This window comes from Danio rerio, chromosome 20, assembly GCF_049306965.1.
Source record: "Danio rerio strain Tuebingen ecotype United States chromosome 20, GRCz12tu, whole genome shotgun sequence".
Taxonomy (NCBI): Eukaryota; Metazoa; Chordata; class Actinopteri; order Cypriniformes; family Danionidae; genus Danio; species Danio rerio.
In genome coordinates, this window is record NC_133195.1 from 4,304,072 (window position 1) to 4,331,151 (window position 27,080).

At 37.5% G+C, this 27,080-nt stretch overlaps 1 protein-coding gene across 1 annotated transcript in view; it reads left to right on the top strand.

The window, feature by feature from the left end:
• The window catches only part of cnksr3 (cnksr family member 3), a 70,467-nt gene that overhangs the window by 631 nt on the left and 42,756 nt on the right, over positions 1-27,080 (top strand). The window contains 1 exon segment of the mRNA NM_001113647.1: positions 24,343-24,506. Within this exon segment, the coding sequence (NP_001107119.1) occupies positions 24,343-24,506 (164 nt within the window).

Below are 27,080 nucleotides of genomic sequence, written 5' to 3' on the forward strand. Positions count from 1 at the left end.
AAACCGTCTCAACTTGAAATGTTTACATCTGCCAAAGCATTAGTTTCTAAAAAAAAAAAACACTTAAGATATCATACTGATGTCCTTTCATATTTATTGTGAGGACTCGCTGTTGTATTAGCCCATCACACATTTTTGACTTGTTTGCTTTTCTGTGAAGCTGCATTATTAATAAATACTGTTATTAACATCATAGTTTGAGTCTTTAACACAAAATTATCATTACTCTATTACTTTAATTAGCAGTACAGGCATGAATGTTTATTACACTAGCTATTACTATTATTGTTTTAAAAGAGATACAATGCAGCATTGGAAAAGTTGACTCCCATTTTATTATTATTCCACTCTAACGTCAACAGTTAATTTACATAAGCAAATACTTTTCTGTAGGTTGGATTTTTGTGGTTGTTCATTTGAATTTGAATGTTGTTGTTGCTGTTTTTTTCTTTTCTGTGTTTAGCAGAAAATATAGCAGTATGTTTTTAAAATTGATCCTGGGAATTGATATTTATCTGTAATTGTATTCTCATTCAGACTGCTTTCCGTTTACATATTTTCGTTGTTGATCGAGTCATAAAGTAGCGGATATGAAATTCATAATTAGAAATAGTGACGGAAAGTAAATCATCAGATGTCATGCATCTGTTTGACTTAACACTTCCATCTCCAGATACATCTATACTTAATTATGGTAGTTTTGCCATTTTACATTACAATTTTTGTCGCATAATCACTACGATATGCAGTGAAATGCTTATACAAACATCTGTGACCTTAAAAAACACAAATAATATTAATAAGAATGTAAATTATGGAGTATAATACAAAGTAAAAACACAGAAAATTATAGTAATAGAAAGTTACAGCTGTAGAAAATAACACTAAATAAAAAATACTTAAATCTTTGGATATGAAAAATTTAGCTATAGAAATTTCCTGGTGTATAGATCAATTGGTCACACTTTACAATAAGGTTCATTAGTTAATGTTAATTAATGCATTTACTAACATGAACAAACAATGAACAATACATCTACTACTGTATTTGTTCATGTTAGTTAACGTTAGTTAATGAAAATACAGTAGTTCATCGTTAGTTCATGTTAACTCATGGTGCATTAACTAATGTTAACAAGCATGGACTTGGATGTTATTAATGCATTAGTAAATGTTCAATTATGATTAATAAATGCTGTACATGTGTTGTTCATGATTAGTTCATGTTAGTAAATGTATTAACTAATGAACCTTATTGTAAAGTGTTACCGATCAATTCAATGTGGCCATGTCACTGACCCATAAACATTTCCTGCTTGTTACCAAATTATTTCATAACCGTAAAAAAGACAATTTAATTATATCTTGATGTAAAAATGGCTGCCATGACATAATTTATTAATATGTGGACCTTTTTGGATTCTTGAAAGCTCTGGAAATTCAAAATGTAATACAGAAAATACATTAAGACCAATGCCATAGTTTACATCCATCAAAATGGTCCAGAAGAGGGGAAAATTAGATCCTACAAGTGGTTTGTCAAGCCCACTCGCCTACCTGCACACTCAGACCTGCACAATATGACCATGGCGTGTTTTTTATAATATTTAATATAACATTTATAAGATATTTAGTCACAAGAAAGGTGTTAAGGTGGCACAGTGGGTAGCACGATTGCCTCACAGCAAAAAGGTCGCTGGTTCGAGCCCCGGCTGGGTCAGTTGGCGTTTCTGTGTGGAGTTTGCCTGTTCTCCCCATGTTCTTGTGGGGTTCCTCTGGGTGCTCCAGTTTCCCCCACAGTCCAAAGACATGCGGTACAGGTGAAGTGAATAAACTAAATTGGTCGTATGTATGTGTGTGAATGCAAGAGTGTATGGGTGTTTCCCAGGGATGGGTTGCAGCTGGAAGGGCATCTGCTGTGTAAACATATGCTGGATAAGTTGGTGGTTGATTCCACTGTGGCGACCCCTGATTAATAAAGGGACTAAGCCGAAAAGAAAATGAATAAAGAGAAGAAAAAACAGTACAGAATAATTGACAATATGTGTCAATATCTATTCAACATATAGCATATATAGTAGTAAACGTATAGACAAGACAACAACACTCACATTTTTACAAAGCCAGTGACAACAATATATAGGTTAGAAATAAAGGTGAACCTAAAATGCTAGATTCCCGAGAGTCTTAAGATAGGTCCCCATGTGGTTACAGCTTTTTTGAAGTTTCAAGATGTAGTTGTTCCACTTGAATGACATAAAGCAACTCATTTAGCCATCGCTGATAACAGGGAGCCTTTGGAGATTTCAAAATACCAAAGATGATCTTTTTAGCTGTAATCATGCCAACCACCAGGTCTTACTGTTGGGTTAAGGCACAGGTGTCAAAGTCAGTTCCTGGAGGGCTGCAGCTCTGCACAGTTTAGTTCCAACCCTAATCAAACAAACCTGATCAAACTAATGGAGTCCTTCAGGCTTGTTTGAAACATACAGGTAAGTGTTTTAAAGCAGGGTTGGAACACACACACACATTCACATACAGGCTCAGATAAAGACGCACACACACTGTTATGCACTCGAGACAGCGGGTCCAGGCAGTCAGCCGGTCAGCAGACTGCTTTAATCTTTCACTTTCACACTTGTACTTGGTAATTTTAGCGAACACCTCAGATACTGTTGGCTGGTTCCTGTTGGTTGTGTGTCTTTTTTACCGACGCCATTATAACGACACAGATCACTGCCTATTCATGAGTCCCGCGGAAAAAGTGATTGACAGGTGGTAATTATGTAACTTATTCATTTACTTTATGTAATTTTATTCATTTATTTTACATCGAAAATGTAATCGAATCAAGGATTTGGAAGATCGTGACACCCTTAGTACCCAGAGTTTTCGAAAAATCTCCGGTTTCACTCACCTAATATTTCGTGTTCATGTCGACAAACAGCAAAACTGCGTAGAAACAAAAGTGCGGTTCTGAAAATACTCCGTGTTCATGCGGACAGGGCCTAAAACAACACCATAAAAACGTTCACATAGCAGAGACCTTGAGCAGAGCATCAAGCGCCACCGCAATGCCGAATACCCATAATTCCCTGCTAACCAGAAGTGACTGTGATGCGAAAGACTTCTGAGTTGGTTTGGGTCAAAGCCATTCACACACTTCAGCACATGCATCTAATTATAAACCCAGACACCTTAAAGACCCCAAACCTGCTGTTCAGACGCTAGCTAAAAGTTGGCCTTTTGTGCTAATGAAGGACTAGCGTTGCTCTCCCGACGCCAGTTTGAGAGGATAAAAGCTGTCTCAGACAATGCGGGAGTTAACAGATGTGCTTTATTCGAGTCTCTAAAGGCCACATTCACACTAGCTGCTCAGTTCACTTTTTAAATATGATATTTTTTTAAGGTATGATCAATCATCTTCATGCGAGGGAACCCTTTTATACCATCTGAACTAAAAAAGTAGTAATATAAATGTTTGTGTGAAATATGATTTGGAAAATATTTTCAACAAATTATTAATTAATTTGCAATGGAACATTCTATCGAGTGTCGCCTCTTGGTCATTCTAAGCTCTTTGCTACAACTGGAAAAATGTATAAATTATTAGAAATAAAATAGTTAGCTAGCTGATCCTAAACCAGTTTCTTACGTGAATTAGCAAGCTTCCCATTTGTTTACATTTGAATCCTGAAAAAACCACCAGCATTAGCCGTTGCTGTATGTTTACCTGTTCATAGAAGTCAAGCATTCACACAGCAGCTCATATTCACAGGTCAGCAGGTCCCCGATTACCGCCCTGTCTTATCTCTTTTATTACCTTTAACAACTGTTTGCATTTGTAGCAATCTGGAGGAAATTAGCCGCTAATTAGCAAACTGTTTCACTGAACTTTAGACACAGCAATACGAATGTGAGACACCTATTCTGTTCGATATAGTCAGAATTATTAGCCATCATGAATTATTAGCCCTCCTGAATGTTTATCCCCAATTTCTGTTTAACGGAATTATGATTTTTTTCTACACATTTCTTAACACAATAGTTTTAATTTCTGATAACTGATTTATTTTATCTTTGCCATGATGACAGTAAATAATATTTGACTGGATATTTTTCAAGACACGTCTATACAGCTTAAAGTGACATTTAAAGGCTTAACTAAAAAAAACAAAAAAAAAAAAAAAAATCACTTTCAACTTTTCAAGATCAAAAGTTGTTGAAGGAAAGATCAAGATCCCATAATGTAATTCAAAAACATAAATTACAAAATACGTAAAAAAAATAATTAATTACAGACATTTTACAGTGTTGATTATTCAGTTTCTCTACTTGAATGTTTTTAGCATCCCCAGAAAAAAACAACAACATAAATACATTTAATTTGTATCTTTGCTAAGTTCTATTGGTCTTCACTGTAAAAATGCTGGGACAAGATGAAGGAATTAAGTTAGCTTATTAGATTTTACTCATTTAAGTGGATTGAACATAAAACAATTACATGTTCTCAAAAAAAAAAAAAAAAACTCAAGAATTGTGCTGTTACAGGTGATTTTAAAAATTAGTTTGAACAAACCGAAAACATTATCTTTTTGAGTGTATGCTTGAATTATATATATTTTATTATATTTTATGAAAATGTGCTCTTTAATCAATCTAAAGTCAATCTAAAATTCATTCATTCATTCATTCATTCATTTTCTTGTTGGCTTAGTCCTTTTATTAATCCGGGGTCGCCACAGCGGAATGAGCCACCAACTTATCCAGCAAGTTTTTACGCAGAGGATGCCCTTCCAGCCACAACCCATCTCTGGGAAATCAATCTAAAATGAACTTTTGTAAATTATTATTTATATAAGAGAAAAACTAAATGTTACCCTGTATCACAAAACCATAAGTATTGAGTTTTAAAAATGTGGAAGTTGAGATTTATAAGCTTTTTCATTTAGTTGCACTCAAAAAGTGATGTTTGTAGTTTATTTAAATTATTTATTTAAAATAAGCTGAATCAGCACAAATCATAAATGTTTTGTAGGGAAAACTTAATTGTTTTATGTTCAATGCACTTTAAATTTTAATAACCATCAAGTTAACTTTAATAGTCTATATGCGGAAGTATGCTAAAGGACTTTTAATTTGACTTCGGGTTAAGCGCTTCCGGTGAACTGTATGTCATTGTAAAATCGCCGCGTTTAAGCTTTGTTTTCTTTAAAAATAAGCGATCTCCAATGGCAGAGTGATATCCAATATAAAGTGGGTCTCAGATTGTACAAGAAGCACTGCATTAAATTACATTTCCCCCGCAATGTCTTTAAAATATTAACTTTTATTTTACACCAGTATATTCTATGGAGCTTCTGCGCTAGCCTGCAGAACCTGACGGGTGCGTGCGAGTAAACAGCTTTTCGTCTCGTTTTACGCTTGAGCAACTAAATGAATGCCAAAGTCTATTTAACTGATTGTATTGTAATTACATTAAAACATCCATGCTGTAAAAGGCACCGTATAAAATCGAAAAGAAAAAGTCACATTAACCGTTCACCGGAAGTTTATCAATATGGGAAGAAACACCAGCTCCGCATATACCCTATCTTTCATGTTAGATAAGATTGTATAAACTTTTCATTTTTGAATCCATTCAGCTGATCTCCACGTCTGGCAGGAAAATGTTTAGCCTAGCTTAGCATAAATCATTGAATCCAATTAGACCATTAGCATTTTCCGAAAAAAATAAAAATAATAATAAAATAAAAAGCTGTCAATATTTTTTTTATTTATAGCTAAACTCTTCTGTAATTATTTGATATAATAAGACCAATGGAAAATGAAAAGTTTTAGATGATGGCTGGGAACTATACACTCATTTTGGCATAATAATCAAGGATTGTGTGGGACCCAATCGATTGTATGGAGCCAAGCTGTTTTTTTTTTTTACAGTGTAGGACAAGAGACTTTGCTTTTTATAAGTTGTCCAAATTAAGTTCTTAACAATGCTAATGAAAAATTACAATATATTTGTATATAATGTATATTATATTTTGATATATTTCCAATGAGAAACACAAAATGTCTTTGTGGAAGATGATCTTTGCTCAATATTCAAAAGATTTTTTGCCATAAAATAAAAATACACTCAATATATTGTGGCTCAGGGTCATAGAAATGTATATTTTTTTCTATTTCAATTGTAGTGCAGCCCTAATATTCCTTAAATAAATGAGAGCGAAGTAGAGAAATGCGTTCAGCTGAAAATATGCCTCACTGCCTGAAGCTGTTGAGGTGATTATCTGCTATCGGCAGGAATCGTGCGGTAACACGCCTGCATATTTCGCCACCAGACTGACACACTTCACTCAATGCAGGAGAAATGTTTTCCCTTTTAGTGATCAAATCTCTTCGTCAGGCCACATCAATTCTCTCTAACATCATTTCAGCATCTCGTCATGTTGTAGGAACTTTTGGGGCTTTTGGCCACATGAGCTATTGTCACACAAGAGCGAGTTGCGTGACTGTGGTTTGACTGTTTGTGTATCAGGCGGAGACGGCAGTTTCGTCTTTATTAGCAACATTGGCTGTGACTCATCCACACGCAGACGTAAACACACAGACCGCCCTCCACCACAGGTGACAGTTGTCCATAGACTAGATAAGGCAACTGAATTATTATTCCCTTTGTACATTTTTCCCCCAATTTCTGTTTAACGGAGAGCAGATTTTTTCAACACATTCTAAACATTATAGTTTTAATAACTCATTTTGAATAACTGATTCATTTAATCTTTGCCATGATGACAGTAAATAATATTTTACTAGATTTTTTTGACAGCTTAAAGTGACATTTAAGGCTTAACTAGGTTAATTAGGTTGACTAGGCAGGTTAGGGGAATTAGGCAAGTTATTGTATAACAACGGTTTGTTCTGTAGATTATCGGAAAAAAATATAAGTTAAAGGGGCTAATAATTTTGACCTTAAAATATATTAAAATAAATTAATATCTGCTTTTATTCTAGCCGAAATAAAACAAATAAGACTTTCTCCAGAAGAAAAAATATTATCAGAAATACTGTGAAAATTTCCTTGCTCTGGTAAACATCATTTGGGAAATATTTAAAAAAATAAATAAAAAGGAGGGCGAATGATTCAGTCTTTAACTGTATACAAGAAAAAGTTTGGAAATTACGATTTTGACAAAGTTGTTTGAGCTGAATCAGAGCGGGTCCGTACGGTCATGTACCGTAATTCACTGCAGCATCCCACATAGCAAAACATATCTGGCCCAGATTCTGGCCCATACAGTCAGCTTTTGCTTGGCCCACATGCTGCAGTGAATTACAGTACATGACTGGACTTACATACAAGGGCCAAACATGGATCATATCTGGGCCAAGTCTTAGCCAAGTTAATAAACCATAACTAAGCCTAAACTGGGCCAGATATGTTGGTGTGTCACAACCCTGCTGAAAAATCCAGCTTAAACCAGCCTAGACTGGTTGGCTGGTTTTAGCTGGTCGACCAGGCTGGTTTTAGAGGGGTTTTGGCCATTTCCAGGCTGGTTTCCAGCCATTTCCAGCCTGTTCTTAGCTGGTCAGGCTGAAAAATTACCAGCTAAATCCAGCTAAAACCAGCTTGACAAGCCTGGTTTAAGCTGGACATAGCTGGTTTTGGCTGGGCTCCCCGCTTGGCTAGGCTAGTCAAGCTGGTTTTAGCTGGTCATCTTCAAGCCAGACCAGCTAAGATCAGACTGGAAATGGCTGGAAACCAGCCTGGAAATGGCCAAAACCCCTCTAAAACCAGCCTGGTCGACCAGCTAAAACCAGTCAACCAGTCTAGGCTGGTTTAGGCTGTTTTTTTCAGTAGGGAACTGCAATGAAATTGATAAACCCATGAATCGTTGCGCTTTAAGGCTGATTTATACTTCTGCGTCAAACACCGGCGTAGGCTACGGCGCTGACGCATAGCCCTTCGCCGTGGCCATCGCCGTCACTGACGTGCACCTCTCAAAAATTGTAACCACACGTCGCAACAACGCGTAGCGCAAGCTCTGTGATTGGTCGGCTTGCTAGCGCCGACGAGTCTGGGCGGGACCGAAAGCCGCGCGAATGGCGCGAGCGATTGTTTACAAGTGTGGAGTCCCGTGAAGGAGCTCCGGATGGAAAGTTTTGTTCTGTGTTTACCTCATGGTTAAAGTTGTTGCACGTCTGCCGGTTCCTGCCTCAAAATGAGCGAGTTTGAGTCACTTGTACATCCAGGAAGTGTTCAGAATAGCAAAACAGAAGCGAAGAAACTCGACACAGAGGAACATTTACACCTCACTGCCCACTAGCGTTTCGGAAGTGTTAATGCAGACCAACGGAGACAGCGCGCAGAAGTATAAATGCACAGCTGCGCGCGTTGCCTGCGCCGTGAGTTGCGCCGGTCACTTGACGCAGAAGTATAAACCAGGCTTTAGGCGTGCTATGGGCATGCTTTTTCTCGATTGGTAGAATTTAAAATGTATTTTAAGTGTGGGTCAAGATAGGCCAAACTTATAGCCCACATATCAATTATTAACATCTGGCCCAAGTACTGTGTGCCGCCTTGATGACGGTGCAACCCATGCCAAACCGGGGCCATGTTTGGCCCACATGCTGTATGCCAGTGCCGGATAAATGCCTGCTGTGCCTGATTTATGCCAAGTCTATGCCTGAATTCTTTGCTACCTGGGATGTGGGCCAAGCAAAAGCTGATAGTGTGGGCCAAAGCTGGGCCAGAGAAATTTTGCTATGTGGGTTCTTAATGCATTCTTCCACAATTCATTACTTGAATGTTTTTGGACTTGCAAGATGCATTTTTGTGTGACAAAGTGAGTGACATTTGATAACGTCAGTTCACACATTGCAGCAATAACAGTATTATAGCACTTACCACAGCCCTAGCTCACCACACCACTAGCTCACTAAATCTAGGAGAAAAAAAAATGCGACGCTGGACCGCAAAACCATCATTAGTGTCTCTTTTGTTGCTGTTGGGATTTATAAATCACTTAACAAATAATCTGCTTTGTTAGCATAGGAAAATATTTGGCTGACATACAACTATTTTACATTTTTGGAATCTAAGGGGTTTAAAATAATCTAAACATTGAGAAAATTGCCCTTAATGTCAGACAAGTGAGTTCCTAGCAATGCTAATGCTATCCATCAGCCTCTCTCTGCCCGTCTGTCTGTCTATCCTTCTGTCTTCCTACTGTTTTGTCTGTCTGTCCCAGTTCATACCAAGTTCATAGCTTGATTCATTCCTGTGGCACATGCTGGGAGAAATGCCTTGGCTTGACTTGCAGCTGCTTTCAAAAAAAAAACAGACTTGTTAGCATTAGCAAGCGGCTACACTCTTGCTCATAGCCTGGCTCTGGTCTTTACTTGTCTACAGATTAGCATCAGTTAACTTATGTTGTTCTTTAAATTCTAATCTACCCTTATAGCATATTTTCAAGTCCAGAGAAATGAATATTGTACCATCATTGATTAAGCATTCATTTGTCCCCAACCTGTTTGAGTTTCTGTTGAACACAAAACAAGATTTTCTAAAGAATGTTGGGGGAAAAAGCCACTGGCTTCCATACTATTTTTTGTTTTGTCAACATTCTTCAGAATATCTTGTTTCTTCCTGCTGAGAAATCCAGCTTAAACCAGCCTAGGCTGGTTGGCTGCTTTTAGCTGGTCGACCAGGCTGGTTTTAGAGGGGTTTTGGCCACTTCCAGGCTGGTTTCCAGCCATTTCCAGCCTGGTCTTAGCTGGTCAGGCTGGGGGATGACCAGCTAAAACCAGCTTGACCAGCCTATCCAAGCTGGGAGTCCAGCCAAAACCAGCTATATCCAGCTTGAACCAGGCTGGTCCAGCTGGTTTTAGCTAGATTTGGCTGGTAATTTTCCAGCCTGACCAGCTAAGACCCAGCTGGAAATGGCTGGAAACCAGCCTGGAAATGGCCAAAACCCCTCTAAAACCTGGCTGGTCAACCAGCTAAAACCAGCCAACCAGCCTAGGCTGGTTTAAGCTGGATTTTTCAGCAGGGTGCTGCGTTCAACAGAAACTCCTAAAAGCTTTTTAAAGTCTTATTTTGGTGTGAACTCTCCCTTTAAGACTTTAAGTATATGTAAAAGTCCTCTGTTTTCATTGGCTGAACATTTCACATATTAAATAAATCCCTGTGTAAAGTCTCCATCTAAAGTTCACCAGCTTTATTCAGGTACCATTGGGTTCCAGTCAGCGCAGTGAGTTTATTCATCAGGATAATTGAGTCTCAATGAGCTCAGCCTCTCTGTCAGACTGGCCGCTGTTATATCACTGCTGGAATCGCACCAGAAAACACAAGCAGAGCTTCAGTAGCCCACTGTGTTGAGCTCTGGAGAGTCTGGATGAAGGATATTTCTCTTCTCCATCCGTCTCCGTCTCTCTCCCCACCCCCCACCGCTGCCTTTTGTCTTCTCTCATCTCCTGCCGGTGGAAAAGACTGATTGTGAGGGACACCAAATGCTTCTTTCATCCGCTCCTGCTTTATGAACACTTGTTTCTAGTGGGTGCAAATGGGGCGGGGCAAAACATTCCCTCTGTTGACCCCCCAGGCTGTGGAATGTGTGCCAAACTTCACTTATTCACAGCGCAGACAAACTATAAGCACGTGTCCGCACTATACTGAAGGCTAAACAATGCTTGCGCTAGTAAATGGCATCACCAGGCAAACAGAGCTGTCTGTATTGATAGTGAAGAGCTTTTGTGCTATTTATGGCTAAAAACAGGATAGCGTTGTGCTAATCTGGAAAAAAAGCTACACAAAAATAGGAACACAGGATTTCATAGAATAATGGGTCTCGTTTACTAAACAAGCGTTTGCACAGTTATTGCGTGAAATGTCCGTATGGATGTTTTCGTAAATAAATCAAGATTCATCATCTTTTGTACTAAAATTAATTTGAAATGTTACAAACAGTCAAGAACAATTTGTAACACACGTACATATTTTTGTGTGAAATATGCGTATGGATGTTTTTGTGAATAACTCATAATTCATCAAAACTTTTGTACTAAAACTTATTCGAAATGTTCGAAAAAAATTCAAGAACAATTTATACCACACGTACACATTTTTGCGTAAAATGTGCTTATGGAGGTTTTCGTGAATAAATCCAGATTCATCAAAACTTTCGTACTAAAATGTATTCGAAATGTTAGAAAAAGTCAAGAACAACTTATACAGCACATAGATATTTTTGCGTGAAATGTGCGTATGGATGTTTTTTGCGAATACATAAAGATTCATCAAAACTTTCATATTAAAATATATTTGAAATGTCTCCCCCCAAAAAAACTCCAGAATAATTTATACCACACGTACACATTTTTTTTTTGCGTGAAATGTCTGTATGGACGTTTTTTTGGGAATACATAAAGATTCATCAAAACTTTCATGTTAAAATATATTTGAAATGTCTCCCCCAAAAAAACTCCAGAATAATTTATACCACACGTACACATTTTTTTTTTTTTGCGTGAAATGTCCATATAGAAATTTTCTCAAAATAAATCATAATTTATCAAAACTTTAGTACTAAAATTTATTTAAAATGTCAGAAAAACTCAAGAACATCTTATAGACCAATTACCATGTTTGTAAACATTCAGAACGCGCGCAGGGAGGTGGCAGAAAGCAACTGGGAGCGCTAGCATTTACATCGAGGGAATGACATCAGATACGGGGCAGAGTTTGTTGTTGTCTTAGAATAAGATATATTAATTAAATTATATATATATACATATATATATATATATATATATATATATACATACATATATATATATATATATAATTTAAATAATGCTTTAAGCGTATTATAACAGCTCGTCACCCAGTGATAAGCACAGTGATTCGGCAAAATTAAGTTAAAGTGAGCGGCGTTCGTCTGACAGGTCCATTTGCGATAGCACCCTCCCAATGGATATTGGATAAGACGGAATGACCAAGCATCCAGCCCCAAATATACAATCTCATTGAAGCTACAAGTGATTTTACAAGAACGGTTTAACGGTTTAAAGGTTTGGATGCCAACAATGTTGTTCTGTATGGTCATGTGCAAGAAATAATGCTCCATGATGACCAGATTCAACACTATAGAGAGCTAAACACCGAGATTCTGCCTAGCCAAAGACAAGGAAAGAAGAGGGATTTAACGTAACACAAGGCCTGGGTAATTGTTCATCAACACGCAAAACGACTGCATTCTGACAGTGAACTACACTTGTACGGCAGGATATGTGAACCTACACATAGAGGTAAAGTAGGTTTTATATTCGCACATTCGGACTTTCTCCCTAAATAATATAATTTCATAAAAGTATTATTTGCAAAACTCTAAATAGCGAAATCATATTTGCAGCAGCCAATGACTATCAATATACAACATTGTTGACAGTCAAATAAACACTGCTAATGTTGTTTTCAAGTCACACTTGCAGGTTATTTTAGACCGAATATTCAAAGTGCCGTGGTAAACAATATAGGGAGTGTGTCACAAGTTGTCACTGAATGAATGTGTGAATATAAAACCAAGTTTACCTTAATAAACGTAACTTTTACATCTAATTCTTAGCATTCAGTGTCAGCAGTTTAATTAACCATAAGTAACTGTTCTTGCTGAAAATCATTTCTGCAATCAAAAACGAGTGATGTGTCTGATTCAGCATAGCGTGAACTTACCTGATATGACATGAGAACTGCAGAGTCCAGCATTTCTTATTAGCTCCTCACTTCATTCAACTCCCATTTAGCCAAAGACGTCTGCAGTTGGTATTAAAGCGGTGTGTGGTGTATGATAAAAGTTAAGTTTTCTATTTTTGGACTCAAATTCGGCATCCTACTGCACAACACGACATCTTTCCCATTGCATTGTCTTTTTTTTGCAACCGGGTACCGGTGTGACGTCATGTGTGACGTAGGTTGGTAATTGGTCTATACCACGCGTACGAATGTTCACATGAAATGTGCATACTGAATGGACGTTTTTGTGAATAAATCACAATTCATCAAAACTTTATACTGAAACTTATTCGAAATGTCTGAAAATAAAAAAAACAACTTATACCACACGTACACATTTTAAAAATATCCGCTGCGGGGAAGTGTGTGGGATAAGTTGGCAGTTTATTCCGCTGTGGTAGCCCCGACTAAAAAAGAGATTAAGCCGAAAAGACAATGAATGAATGATGAATGAATGAATGAAGGTTTAAGTAAGGGTTTGGTTTAAAGGTTTTTTGGCTATATTTTGTTGTATAGTCTGGTGTATCATGGTGTGTGTATATATATATATATATATATATATATATATATATATATATATATATATATATATATATATATATATATATATATATATATATATTAGGGGTGTAACGATACACTCAGCTCACGATACGATGTGTATCACGATATAATGTTCACGATTCGATATGTATCACGATATTTGGAATAAAAATTGAAAATTTAACTGAAATGCAAATTTTACCAAGTAAACTATTTTTTATGTATTTCTTTTGTTTCAACTTGTTAAACTGAACCTTCTTTAAGAAAATAAATTAAACAGGCCTGTCTCTGGAAAATAAAACAATTAAAAAACTTCTTAAAAATATTATTGAAATGACAGAGACAAAATTAAAGAACAATTTAAGTAAAGGTGCAAAAAAAATAAGCTTTCTATTCAATTGAAATTAACAGTAAGAGCTTAAGGCTTTGATTGGTCACTTGCGTTTTTTGTGTGCAAAAAAAAAAATCCACATTTCCAGGTATTTAATTCATATTTAATTAAATTCATTTAGAGATATCTCTAATTACAATTGTGACTAGTCAAAACTCATTTAGAGATATCTGCAAATATTTTTCAATGGAAGTCAATGGAGGAATATGATTAGTCATAATATATTTGCAGATATCTCCAATCTGATTTCGTACTAGTACAATTGTAATTGCAGATATCTCTAATTGTCATTCTGACTAGTCGAATTATAATTATGACTAGTCAAAATATAATTAGAGATATCTCTAAATATATTTATGGATAGTCAGAACAAAGGTTTTAATGCTAAAACGGCTTGCCATACGCGTGCGTCTATCAAAGTCCGCCCTCTGTAGTAACCGCTCACGGTCAGCTCACGTCATGTGTGATTTTGCGGCGGGAACATTATATGAAGACAGAATGATATTTTAGGGTGAATTGTACCTTATAAATACAGTATGTGACTCTTTCAACACCATTAGGAGGTATTCCTGTCGCTGTGCAAAGTATGTAAATCACTGTGAAGACTTTAAAACTTAGGATGTTTGACCCAGTATGCGTGTCAAATAGCGGACGAGTCCAAAGCAATGACTGTACAACCGAAATGTTGCCAGACGTCTGATTTTGAGAGGATGGGCCATCATCTATTTCAGCTCCACTCATCTTGGTCTGCTAACATTACTGCTGCTGCAATCTGAACTCACGTGCGACAGCAGGTGGAACGTAGCTCAAGTGCAAACAGCTCAACTAATAAGAGAAAACGGACGTCATATCGTAATCAAATCGTCATAACGCCACGATGCATATATTGTGACATTTTTGCATCGCAATAAATCGTACAACGATAAATCGTTACACCCCTAATATATATATATATATATATATATATATATATATATATATATATATATATATATATATATATATATATATTTTTTTTTTTTTTTTTTCCTTATTTATTTATTTTTCTTTATTATAATTTGTGATGTAATATTATAGTTTATTTATGTATTTATATATATTTTTTGTAATTTGATTTATAATATCAAAGCTATAGACTATATGTGAATGTGTATACGTATTCATGTGTATGTATATGTATATATGAACGATTGTGTATGTATACATATGCATGTATGTATATGTTGGCATATATGCGAGAGGAGATCATGTGATCCGGAAGTGTATAAAAAGAAGCACCTGATTGTGATAAACATTGTCTGATGAAGAGCCGGCGGCTCGAAACGTTACACGCTCTGTGTCAGCCTTTTTAATTTAATAAATTTGTATTTTTGGAGCCTTGGTGTTGCCGCCTTTGATTTACATTTAAAAATATCTAGCACCAATATCTAAAACACCATTTTAAGGTCGAAATTATTTGCCCCTTTAAGCTATTTTTTTCAATACTTTTCCAACCATCATTATATAATAACTTGCCTAATTACACTAACCTGCCTAGTTAACCTAGTTAAGCCTTTATATGTCACTTTAAGCTGTATAGAAGTGTCTTAAAAAATATCTAGTCTAATATTATTTACTGTCATCATGGCAAAGATAAAATAAATCAGTTATTAGAGATGAGTTATTAAAACTATTATGATTAGAAATGTGTTGAAATCTGCTGCTCTCCATTAAACAGAAATTGGGGAAAGAAATAAACACGAGGGCCAATATTTCTGACTTCAACTGTATATCGTTATCATGATATAATATATTAGCTCTATCGTGATATGAGATTTTTTATCATGTATCTCCCAGCTCTATGTTGAATCGCAGACTCTGACTATCCCGATGAAGTTTTGTTTGGGACGAAAATATTTGGTTTGCATATTTCTCTTCTCGCACTTCTGCTAAAGGGCAGGTCTGCGACGGCGGGTGATTCCTGCAGGCCTCGATATGGAGTGGAAGAGCACCACTCGGAATCTTGGAAGAGATTCAGTCACACGCGGAGAACAATAAACATTCTTCAGCTCTCCAAAGGCTCAGTAGGGACGCTTTAGAAACACACACTGCTACTGCCTTTTGTACACACACGCTGACTTTCTCAGCTTGTCAATGAGAGACTCCATCGGGACAGGGGACGCATAGAGAAAGACACTCTACTCTCTCATTTGTAACTGAGGCTCGGCTCTCTAATATGACGTTTTAAGCCTGTTAGTTATTTGGATGTGAGCGGATACGATTAGTGGGCTTTACGGTGGCTTTTTCCCACCATGTAGCCCCGCGTGAAAGACCTCATGGAGTGCAGTCATGTTTCTTAAAGGGTCACGAAACACCAAAACACATTTTTTGAGCTGTTGACAGTCGTATATGTGTCCCACACTGCTAAAAACACTATTAGGACACATATATTTCACTAAAAAGTGTAAATTGGTTGTTTTTGCGTTATTTCAAGCAAATTCGCACTTCCGGTTTGAAACAAATTTTTGAAGCTGCGTCACGGTCATGACATAATAGCGTGTATTCCAGCGTGCAGACTGGACGTCTGTGCCAGAGTGTGTCTTATTACGTCTTACAGTGTGTTGCATTAATGCATGAGTAAGGCTTGGTTCAAACCAATCAGCGCGCTCTATTGTGCAACTTCATTAATATTCATTACTGTCAAAGTGTTTAGACGACAAAGACGCCATGTTGTGTTGGCAAAACAAGCGTGAAGTGTTGCTTTTATAGTTTGCTGCAGTGAAGTTTCGTTTTCATTTTCTCTCTGTGAGAGCTCAGACTCACGTGTGGATTAACAGTGTACGCGACGCTCGACAACAATAACTTACGTGTCTAAGGAGGATTATTGTTTACCTGAGAGCTGTTCTCATCTGCAAACGCTGAGATCCGGATTCGCTTGTAGTCTCCTCTTAATAAAGACGCGGCTCTAGTTGCTGGTGATTGTCCTGTCTCTACAGATTTGGTAAGTGAGCGACCAGTGCTCTTTGTTTATTCAGTTTGTTCGTATCGAACTAAGTTAACTATTGCACCGAGTGTAAACATGTTAGCACTACAACCAAACTTTAACCTCGTGTAGGATTTTTACCGCATTTTGTGACCGGAATAACACACGCGGCTTTCTGATGCTTCCTGCCGAGTGCATCTAAGTTTCCGGGAAATGCTGAGTTTTTTTTTTTCTCTCATTCACCGTGCGGTATCAAACATTGCATGAAATATACACGCTTACAGCAGTTCCTCGAATCAAATATCTCGTTTGTCGCGAGGGACATGAATGAATTCTCTGAATGAAAGACAGTTAAAGTCCACCATTTAATAATTTGGCAAATAATTCGACTACAGATGCCCATGTAATCACAGTCGCGTGCCCAAATAGACACTCCCACACCGTGCCTCTTTTCTTCCTCCGACACTCCCCCCTAAACAGAGCTGGACACGCCCACTTTTCTGGCTTTTTCCAAAGTAGAGGTGTAAAAACACCCAGCTGAAACGAGGGGGTTTCATGGCCCTTTAACTGCTACGGTAGGCGCCACTGTACTCTGGACATTATTATCTTCTCTAAATTTAATCAGCAGGGCAAGATTTGTTTATATTGGAGGCATTTCTCTAAACAAGATTTGTAGTTGTCACGTGTAGCTTTTCCTAAGTGTTTCCTTTTGGTTGCAACTTGCACTTAAAGGGATAGTTCACCCAAAACTGAAAATGCACTCACTATTTACTTTTCCTCAAGTGGTTCCAAAACTGAGTTTCTGTCTTCTGTTGAACACCAAAGTAGATGTTTTGAAGAATGTCGGAAACGGGTAACCATTGATTTCCATTGTAGGAAAAACTAATTGTTTAGAAGTTAATGGTTAGAGATATTCAGCTCTCTTCAAAATATCTTCCTCTGTGTTCAACGGAAGACTGAAATATACACTTGGAAGAGGCGAAGGGTGAGTAAATGATGACAGAATTTGTTTTTCTTTTTTTACTATCACCTTAACATCCTAGAGCTTTAGTGGCCACATACATGGACAGCACATTTTAGCTCGTAAGTGGCTGTTTAAAATACTTTGATTGTTTTATATTTTGTTACAGACACACAGTTTCATCCTGCAACTGTTTTGCAGCATATAAAATGTCCCAAACACTATTTTTAGCTGTGCAAAATGAGGAAAACATGTTGTTTTTACTCTTTGGTAGTCAAAACATGTTAAAAATATATGTATTTTTAAACATATATAGGTGAATTAAATAAGCTAAATTGTCCGTAGTGTATGTGTGTGAATGAGAGTGTATGGATGATTCCCAGTACTGGGTTGTGGCTAGAAGGGCATCCACTGTGTAAAACATGCTGGATAACTTGGCGGTTCATTCCGCTGTGGTGAGGCCTGATAAATAAAGGGACTGGGCCGAAGGAAAATGAACGAATGAATGAACTATTGATGTTCAATATGATGTTCAATCACTTCATCAGTAAAACAAACATTCATCAAATTTAATATGAACTCTTTGAAAGGAGTCTTGTTTGGCAGTATTTTCAAAATGTTTTTTTATTTTTTTATTTATTTAGTTATTTTTATTTTGAAGTGTTCATCAATAGTTTTGTTCAATTGTGTATATTTTTTTGTTTCTTTTAAATAGCTTTACTATCATTTATTTGAGGTATTTTGAAGTTTTTTTTACATGCCTTTTATTCGGCTGCGAAATAATCGCTTAAATTTCAGAGCGAGCTCAGAACAACTGACGTTAACTATCACTATCAATTGTAAGTGGATTAACTGTACTTTACTTAAAAAAAGTTTGCATATAAAACACAAAATATACATAAATATAGCATGAAGAAGAGCGCAAAGAAAAAATACTACTTCATGATCTGAGAATTCAAACAATTTTTTTACCGACTTGTGAACTACGCATCCCCCGCAACAATTTTTAACAACTTGTAAACTACGCACCTACGAAGGAATTTATCTCAATCATTCAATTTAGTAAGATTTTGTCATTCCCCAATCACGGTTGGGTTTAGGGGTGGGGTTTGGTGCCACACCTCCTTTTAATAATTCGTACATTTACGTATGAATGAAGTCGTTTACAAATTAGCCACTAACTGACAAAACGTAAAATAGTTACGTTTTCTTGTAAGATCAGGTTGGAAAAAAAATTGTTTTGAAATACAGCTACAATAAAAACTATACACAAACTAAGCAAACAACAATATAAATAATAAAAGCGTTTAACAAACTTGCCAAAAATGTAAACATTAAAATACAAATGGCTAAAAACTACAACTGTATCTCAGTGATAATAAAAAAAAGCATTAATATAATTAAAAATATGTAGGTTTAAAAATAAATAATACATTTTTAAGTCTATTTGTTTAGTAGGTATTATTTGATTTTATGTCATTGTACTAGAGGCTTAACCAAGACTAATCCTTGTGTATGTGTGTGTGTCTAAACATTTTAGGCATTAAATCTCATTCTGATTCAGATTTGGGGATTTTAACTGCTTATCCATTTGAAACTTTTCCCCTCGCCATTTCACCAGTTTATTGACATACAAAAATCCCAGCAGCCCTTCATCACCAAATGAGCATGTCAATCAAACAAATCAAGCATACCCTTCAGTTTTGCCAGTGTTTTTAATGCAGAAATACTCCGTCAACAAAAGCTGATGCTAGTTTGCTCACAAGGCATTGACTCTTTTTGTTGACACTTCTCTCAAACGGGGAGGCTTTTCTCAGTCGGCACTATTGACGCAGCGTCTCTCTTTCTGAGCTCAGAAAATGCAGCTGTTGTCTCTCAGTAGGGGCGCTGAGAGCGAAGGCATTCAGGACTCCCTAAATGTGACCTTTGACCCCGCTTTGCCTTCTTTTCTCACTTTCCCTTTGATTTTAAAAAGCGCTTCTACCCCCAACAAAGAGACACTCTTATACTGCAGTCCAACAAACAGTGGACAGAAGGCTCCTTATTAGTTTCAACTAATACGCAGGATTTTGTTTTACAGACTTATATTAATTAACTGTTAGTTCGGACTCACTAAAACATGACCTAACTTTAGTTTATGTTAAGCGTGTTTGTCTTATTTCTAATCCAAACATCTAAAAATTCTTAAATCAAGAAGCATTATGTGGACAAGTGATATATACAGTTTTGTTTTCAGAAACTATTGGTCAGAATTAAGCGAGTTTCTTTCTTAAAACAAGCTAATCTACCAATGGTTTCAGTTTTGAATAAGTTTATTTTGCTTACCTAACGGGTAGATTATTTAGCTTGCTTTAAGGAAAAAATTTAAAGGGCACCTATGGTAAAAAATCTACTTTTTAAGCTATTTGGACAAACATATGTGTATATATTCAATTCAATTCAATTCAATTCAACTGTTTATTGTCATGTGCACAGTAAGGAAACACGTTTCCCTGTACAATGAGATTCTTACTTTGCTGTCCACAGTGAAGTCATACACACAACATACACATCATACATGACATACACATAAATACACATATATACACAGAAGTGGCTGAAGTATGATTATAAAATGTAAGTATATAAATATCTATGAAAGTAAACAATATATAAAACTGATTTGAGGAATGAAACAGATGTAAACAATGTACAGTGTTTTTTTAATTGTGCTTATTATGCAAAAAGTGCCTAGTGCAATTGGCAGAAAAAGAGACTGTTATGTGCATTGGTTATCTGTTTAGAAGTCTAATAGCTGATGGTAAGAAAGAGTTCTTGAGTCTGGCAGTCCTGCATCTCACACTCCTATACCTCCTATACACTATATAGTGTATAGACCATCATATTGGGGTGATATAAACACACCCAGTCCTTTTTGTTCAATTTAACAATATAAAACGGTGGACCAATTGGAGCTGTTTTCAGACCGACCGCAACTTTACGTAGGAGTGCGGTCCCCCCGCCCACTGAATTGATTGACAGCTGCGTATTAACATGTCCTGGTAGTCATGTGTATATGTCAACAAGACCAAACATACGCAAAGCAACCGGGAATAAAAGGTCTGTTCTGTTCGCTAGAATCAGCAATCATCATCAAATGTGATTTTCACATGTTTAAAGTGTTTTAACACAGTACACGTGTGTAATTAATTACAGCGATTTACTTCAACTTTACTTTATCTGCACTGCCGCGTGTCAGAACAATTTGAAAGGAAAACGCGTCAATCCCGGTTTGTGGACGTTAAATCAGGTTTATTTTTTACAATAACATCACAGATATCCACGCAGCAGTGGAGATTAGCCTGTATCCTGTCACATTTGCATGCAAAAACAGTGCAATGCTAAGTGTGCTCTGTCTGTCTGCCTGTTTGTGTGTGTGTGTGTCAGCTGCGGTGTGCGTGCGTCGGTGTGTGCGCGCACGCGAACTTTGTAACGATATTGCGTGTGACTCATCAATGCAACTTCACAACAAATACTGATTAGTAAAGTTCTTACTGTAGTATTTCTCACAAACGCTATGTAAGACCTTCTTCCTTTAAGTCTGTCTGTTGTCTGACGCAGCCGAGGGACGAGATTAAAGCACACGGGAAGGCACGTAGAAACAGTAGGCAGGGAAGACTCATCTTAAAGGGGCAGTACGACAAAACCACCCCCTGGTGGAAATATGTATAAAACAGCAACAACTTTATATACACATTCTAGAGACGCAAAAGACTTATATTAAATCTGAAAAAAAAGGGGTAACCTAGGTGCCCTTTAAGCTATTATTTCTGAAAACAAAACAATATTTTTCACTTGTCTAGAAAATGCTTCTTGATTTAAGACTTTAAAGATATTTAGGGTAGAAACAAAGCAAATCTCTAAATAAAAATGCCATTTTTTGCAGGCTTTCAAAGTGTACTCCATTTGACATACAACCCTAAATCAGAAAAATATGGGACATTATCGAAAATGCAAATAAAATTAAAAAAAGAAGTGATTTCTAAATTTACTTTTGAGTTGCAGACTATACAACAGCAGTTTATTTAATGTGCCTCTCATGATTTATTTTTCTCAAAATAAACACATATTTCAATTTTGGTTCTTGCAACACGTTTAAAAAATAGTTGGAACAGTAAAGCATTTACAAACTTATAATGTTGCCATTCCTTTTCGCAACACTTTAAAGACATTTAGAGACCAAGTAATGAAGTGTTTCAGGTGTAATTTTGTCCCATTCTGCTTGCAAACAAGTCTTAAGGTGGGCAACAGCACGGGGTCTTCGTTGTCGAATTTTCCGCTTCAAAATGTGCCACACATTCTCTATTGGAGACAGGTCGGGACTGCAGGCAGGCCAGTCAAGAACCTGTATTCTCTTCCTCCACAGAATATGTACATTTCAGCATTAATGTTTCCATCACAGAAGTGCAAGTCACCTTTGTCAAGGGCACTGACACAACCCAATACCATCACAGAATACCATTGCTTTTGGATTTGTTGCTGGTAACAGTCTAGATGATCCTTTTCTTCTTTGGTCTGAAGTACACAAGGTTCATTTCTCCCAAAAAGTACCTGAAATACTGATTCATCTGACCATAGTACAAGTTTCCACTGTGTGATGATCCATCCCATATGCCTCCGAGCCCAGAGAAGTTGATGGCGCTTCTGGACACTGTTAACATAGGGCTTCTTTTAGGCACAGTACAGTTTTTACTGGCATTCGTTGATGTAACTATGTATTGTGGTACTTGACAGGGTTTCCAAAGTAGTGCTGAGCCCATGTGGTGATAATGCTTATAGATGATTGACAATTCTTGATGCAGTGCTGCCTTAAGCCTAGTTCACACTACAGGATATTAAACATCAGCAGATCGCTGTGCCGTTCACACAACATGACTTGACTTTGTGTCTTTTAATCTCTGTGGTGTTCACACTACGCAACACTCTGTGAATGATCCACAAGAGGGGGGTCACACACTACATGATCTGACAACAACTCATTCCCCATCAGCTCATTCAAGCTACCAAACCACAGCCAATGAAAATTTGAGGGAGGAGTTGTCAGAAAAAGCTGAACACTACTGGCTGCTTGTGTGCTGATTACATCACTGACAGCGTTTCAAGCTTTGGAGAAATCATTTAAAAACATCGTCAAATCAGCTGATTTATCAGCGCATTAATCACTCATCTGCAAGGTTCGAGTGGATAGATACACAGCGAGTTTTTAATTTTTGTAATTGTATAACTTTGAAATAAAACTAACAAATAACACCCTGCCGTTTTCTAACTATTAGTGTATTTCTTTCTGACATTGTTATTTTTTTTATTACAAAACAGTAAAGAACTGAGCATTTCTGCCTTAAATTACCATATTGGTCAACATGACTGCATGCATATCTGATACTTTTCGCTGTGACTTTAAATATGTGTGCATTTCCTTGCCTAGCAACTTCCTGCTAACATAAATAAAACTTTCTGATGGCAAAAAACATCAATTTACTTCAGATATCTTTCAAAACAGCATATTCTGTGCCGAATAGCTCCTGTTTGAAAGTGAAAATGAAAGCCTAGCTACATATTTATAGGCTGTATTACCAAAAAAAGATAATATTTTTAGGGTAATGGTGTCATTAAATATGATGCCAGACATTCAAAGCTTAATTTTAATATCTCAATAATAGCTTTGAATGTAAATATGTTGTGGCAATATGGCGTTTTATATGAGAACGGTCAGAATGAGCAGTATGGTAATTCTAATAGTTACAGAATTCTAGTTCCACTGTTAATATATCCTCCTCTCATGTCTGTGCTAACGCAGAATGAAGCGAGTGCACCGATGCCCATTCTGACCAATCACAGATGTTTCTGCTGAGCTCCTTACAACCACATGCATTCAGCTCATGCTGATATGCTCTCTCATTGGCTGCAGCTCGTCACTACATCTGACCACACGTGGGGTTGAGTCGGCCGACTGCTCTGGAATATTTAGCATGCTAAATGTTGGATTTCCGTCTGCGACGCGTCAGCGAGCCTCGTTGATGCGTTGTTCAGTAGTTCACACATTAAGAGCGGCGAGCGCCGTGCACCCGCAGATTTCTTCCCGATCACAGCCCGATCTGTCGGCGAGCTCGTTAACTTCCAAATCGGGCTCAAATCAGGCTTAAAATCCTCCAGTGTGAACTAGGCATTAGGGATCGGAGATTGCGGTTGTTCAGCTTAGTCTTGTGCCCTTATCCTTCACACACTGAATTTCCTTCAGATTCCTTGAATCTTTTAATGATGTTATCCACTGTTGAAAGCGAAATATCCAAATTTCGTCCTCTCTTTCTTTGAGGAACTTTGTTTTTAAACATTTGAATAATTTTCTCACGATCCTCGGTCCATCTTTGCTCCTTAAAGACCTTTTTTGGATGCTGCTTTTGTACTAAATTATAATTACAGTCACCTGTTGACATCACCTGTTTCAAATCCAAATTACCTGATTACTAACCCTAAACTGCTCCTGTCCCAACCTTTTTTGATCAGGTAACTCTCACTCAGCGAGAGCGAGAGTCTTCGATCTAACGCAAGCGTCTCCATATTGACTCAACATCTCCATGTTTGCGCAGACAGTTGAGATGTCAGATAAAAATGTGGATTTACCTGAAAGACTGTCTTTGTTTTCTGTCCCTCAGGGCTGGATGACAGCCTCCAGCAGTATATCTCCAACTTCGAGAGAGAGAAGATCAGTGGAGAGCGGCTGCTGAAGATTTCCCATCAGGAGCTGGAGGAGCTATCGGTTACCCGCGTCGGACATCAGGAGCTCATTCTGGAGGCGGTGGACCTGCTCTGCGCTTTGGTCAGTAGTTCATCCGCCGAACAGCTTGGCTTCTGCTCGCTCTTAGATCTCTCAGAGAGACCCTCCAATACACTGCTTCATCAGGAAGGGTGTATGTGTTTAAACACCTGGCTAGGGCTTGGCATTATATCATTTCAGCATTGATATTGCAATGTGTGCATCCGCAATAATTGCTGGATCTGCAATGTCAAGTATGGGTTTTTGTTGACCAGGAACATGTACACAATTGTAAAGTTGTACAATTGTGGCTTTAAAGTTTAATAATTGCATTTTTTTTCTCCTGTTAAACATATCAAGTCAGTTTAAAGCATTCAGGCATAAGAAACAATAGCATTTGTTGCTTTAACAAAGACTAAGGCCCCGTTTACACTAATGCGTTTTAGTTTGAAAATGCTGAAGTTTGAGCGCCGAAAACGGAGCGTTTCGAAAACGCTGGAGAGGCCGTTTTCATTCTGAAACGCTGCTGCTCCGTCTCAGTGTGGATGATGGAAAACGGAGACATCTGAAAACGGAGGCGGGGCTGCAGACATTCGCCTCTCTGATTGGGCTTTTCCTCAATATTAAGTAGCCTAACACACAAAGTTCAGCCCTGCATCCTCTCCTTGTAAGTTCAGACTTCGCAAGTTTGATCAAGGCTGCAGTCTCTTCTTCTCAGTTTTATATGGAAAAGCAGACTATACCGAGGACACGGGTAAATCTTCAAAGGGAACAGTGTACTTTATAACTTCATTCACATCACCCTGGCTACGTTGTTTCACTTTCTCAACAATAAAATGTAAACATGATTTAAGGAACTGCCTATTTTCATTTTAATATTAGCAACTTAGACAGCAGAAATGTTGAGGCGTCGTGCTGCATATATGAGCGTCATCTTCACTGTGTGGATATTTATAACAAAACGGAGCCGATAACAACTGCCTCCTTTCAATTTCAGTGAAAATACGAAACACCCTCTCTTTTGCTGAATATCAGTTTTACTAATCGATAATGGCCATTATTAAGTTTATACATTATAGGAAATAAAGGCAAGCGATCAGTCAAAATACAGAATAGGCTACGTGGTTACATTAATCATTAACTTATCTTTGCGCTAAGCCAAAACACGTTACCTGAGAACAAGTAATAGATTCCAATGACCAAAGTCAGGGAACATGTCATTTAATAAAGACAACAAGATGAATGAAAAATCACATTTAATAAATATAGTGAGATTAGATCCAGCGGGAGATGCTTGATGAGAAGTCCGACTAGCACAGCTCTCATCTGGGTAGATGGGCTGCAGCGCTTGCCTGAGAGTGTGTGTGTGTGGTCACGTGATGTGCGTTTCCAGCGTCTTGGTGTGGACTGAGAGCAGTTCAGAAACGCTGGGTAAAACGCGAGTGTTGACGCGGATCGTTTTCATTCTAAAACGCCGTTTTAAAACTAAAACGCACTAGTGTAAACGGGGCCTAAAGCCTCGTTTACATTGTCAGGTCTTGATGCCCAATTCTAATTTGGTGCCTTTATCTGATTTGTTTGCCTGTCTGTTTACTCGTTGTTTTAATTGTGACCCATATCCAATTCATGCGTTTATACTTGCCATACAATTTAAGATGTCGTGCATGCATAAAGGCGGGTTTGTCTGTGCAACACTTGCCACGATGGAAGAAATTGTCTTGCTTTTATCTCTGTGAAATATGCCAAGTGTAGTATAAGCAGTGAATGGTTTAGTCCAGATTTACCCCCATGCAGTTTATGTAATGGTATGGCCCTGATGTGTGTGTGTAGTTGAAGATGTTGGCTGTTTCTCAGTATGCGTTCTTCAGCGGTCTTGCGTCCTCGTGTTCTCGTGCAACGTCATCATCAGCTGCCTAAGTTCAGTTCCAATACTCAAGACGGCAAGTACGGAGGACGCGTGAAACTTCCCGGATGTGATCTTGATATCGAGGACGCACCGATGCAGACTTGAGCACCGAACTCGCTCTGGAAGTCCCAGAAGTCATTGCGACTGGAGGTGGGAAGCGCTGCATTTTATTTAGATTTATTATTAAAGTTCACAGATATTAAATATTTACCTCAGGAGTTTCCCTAAATGAAACGGTAAAAGTAAACGTTACCATGGACATCTTAATAAAGGCATAAACACATTAAGGGTGTTTGTTTGCTAAAATTCGTTTTAAAATCTGTTTTATTTATATTGTGCAGAGTATATTTATAATGTTTTTATGCAAAGTATATATTTTGAAAAGGGGAAAAACAATAAGTCGTTGTATGAATGCTGAAATGTTTAAATAATTTACCATTAAAAACACGTGAAGGTCATGTGACCATCAGGAAGAACGCAGCATCTCATTTCTCAAAGGACGCGTTCTCTGCCCTCGCGGTCTCCTGAGTTCGTTCTTCCGAGGACACCTGGCAAGACCGCTCTCCACAAGAACACAAGTCCATTCTCTGCGTTCTTGGATTTGAGAAACAGCCGTAGTCTTTGCCTGTGTGCGCACTGGTGTTGGAGAGAATAAAGTTGTTATGTGTGTAGCCCGCAGCGCGTGTATTAATAGCGACAAAAAGCAAAAGTTACAACACGAAGTTTGCCCA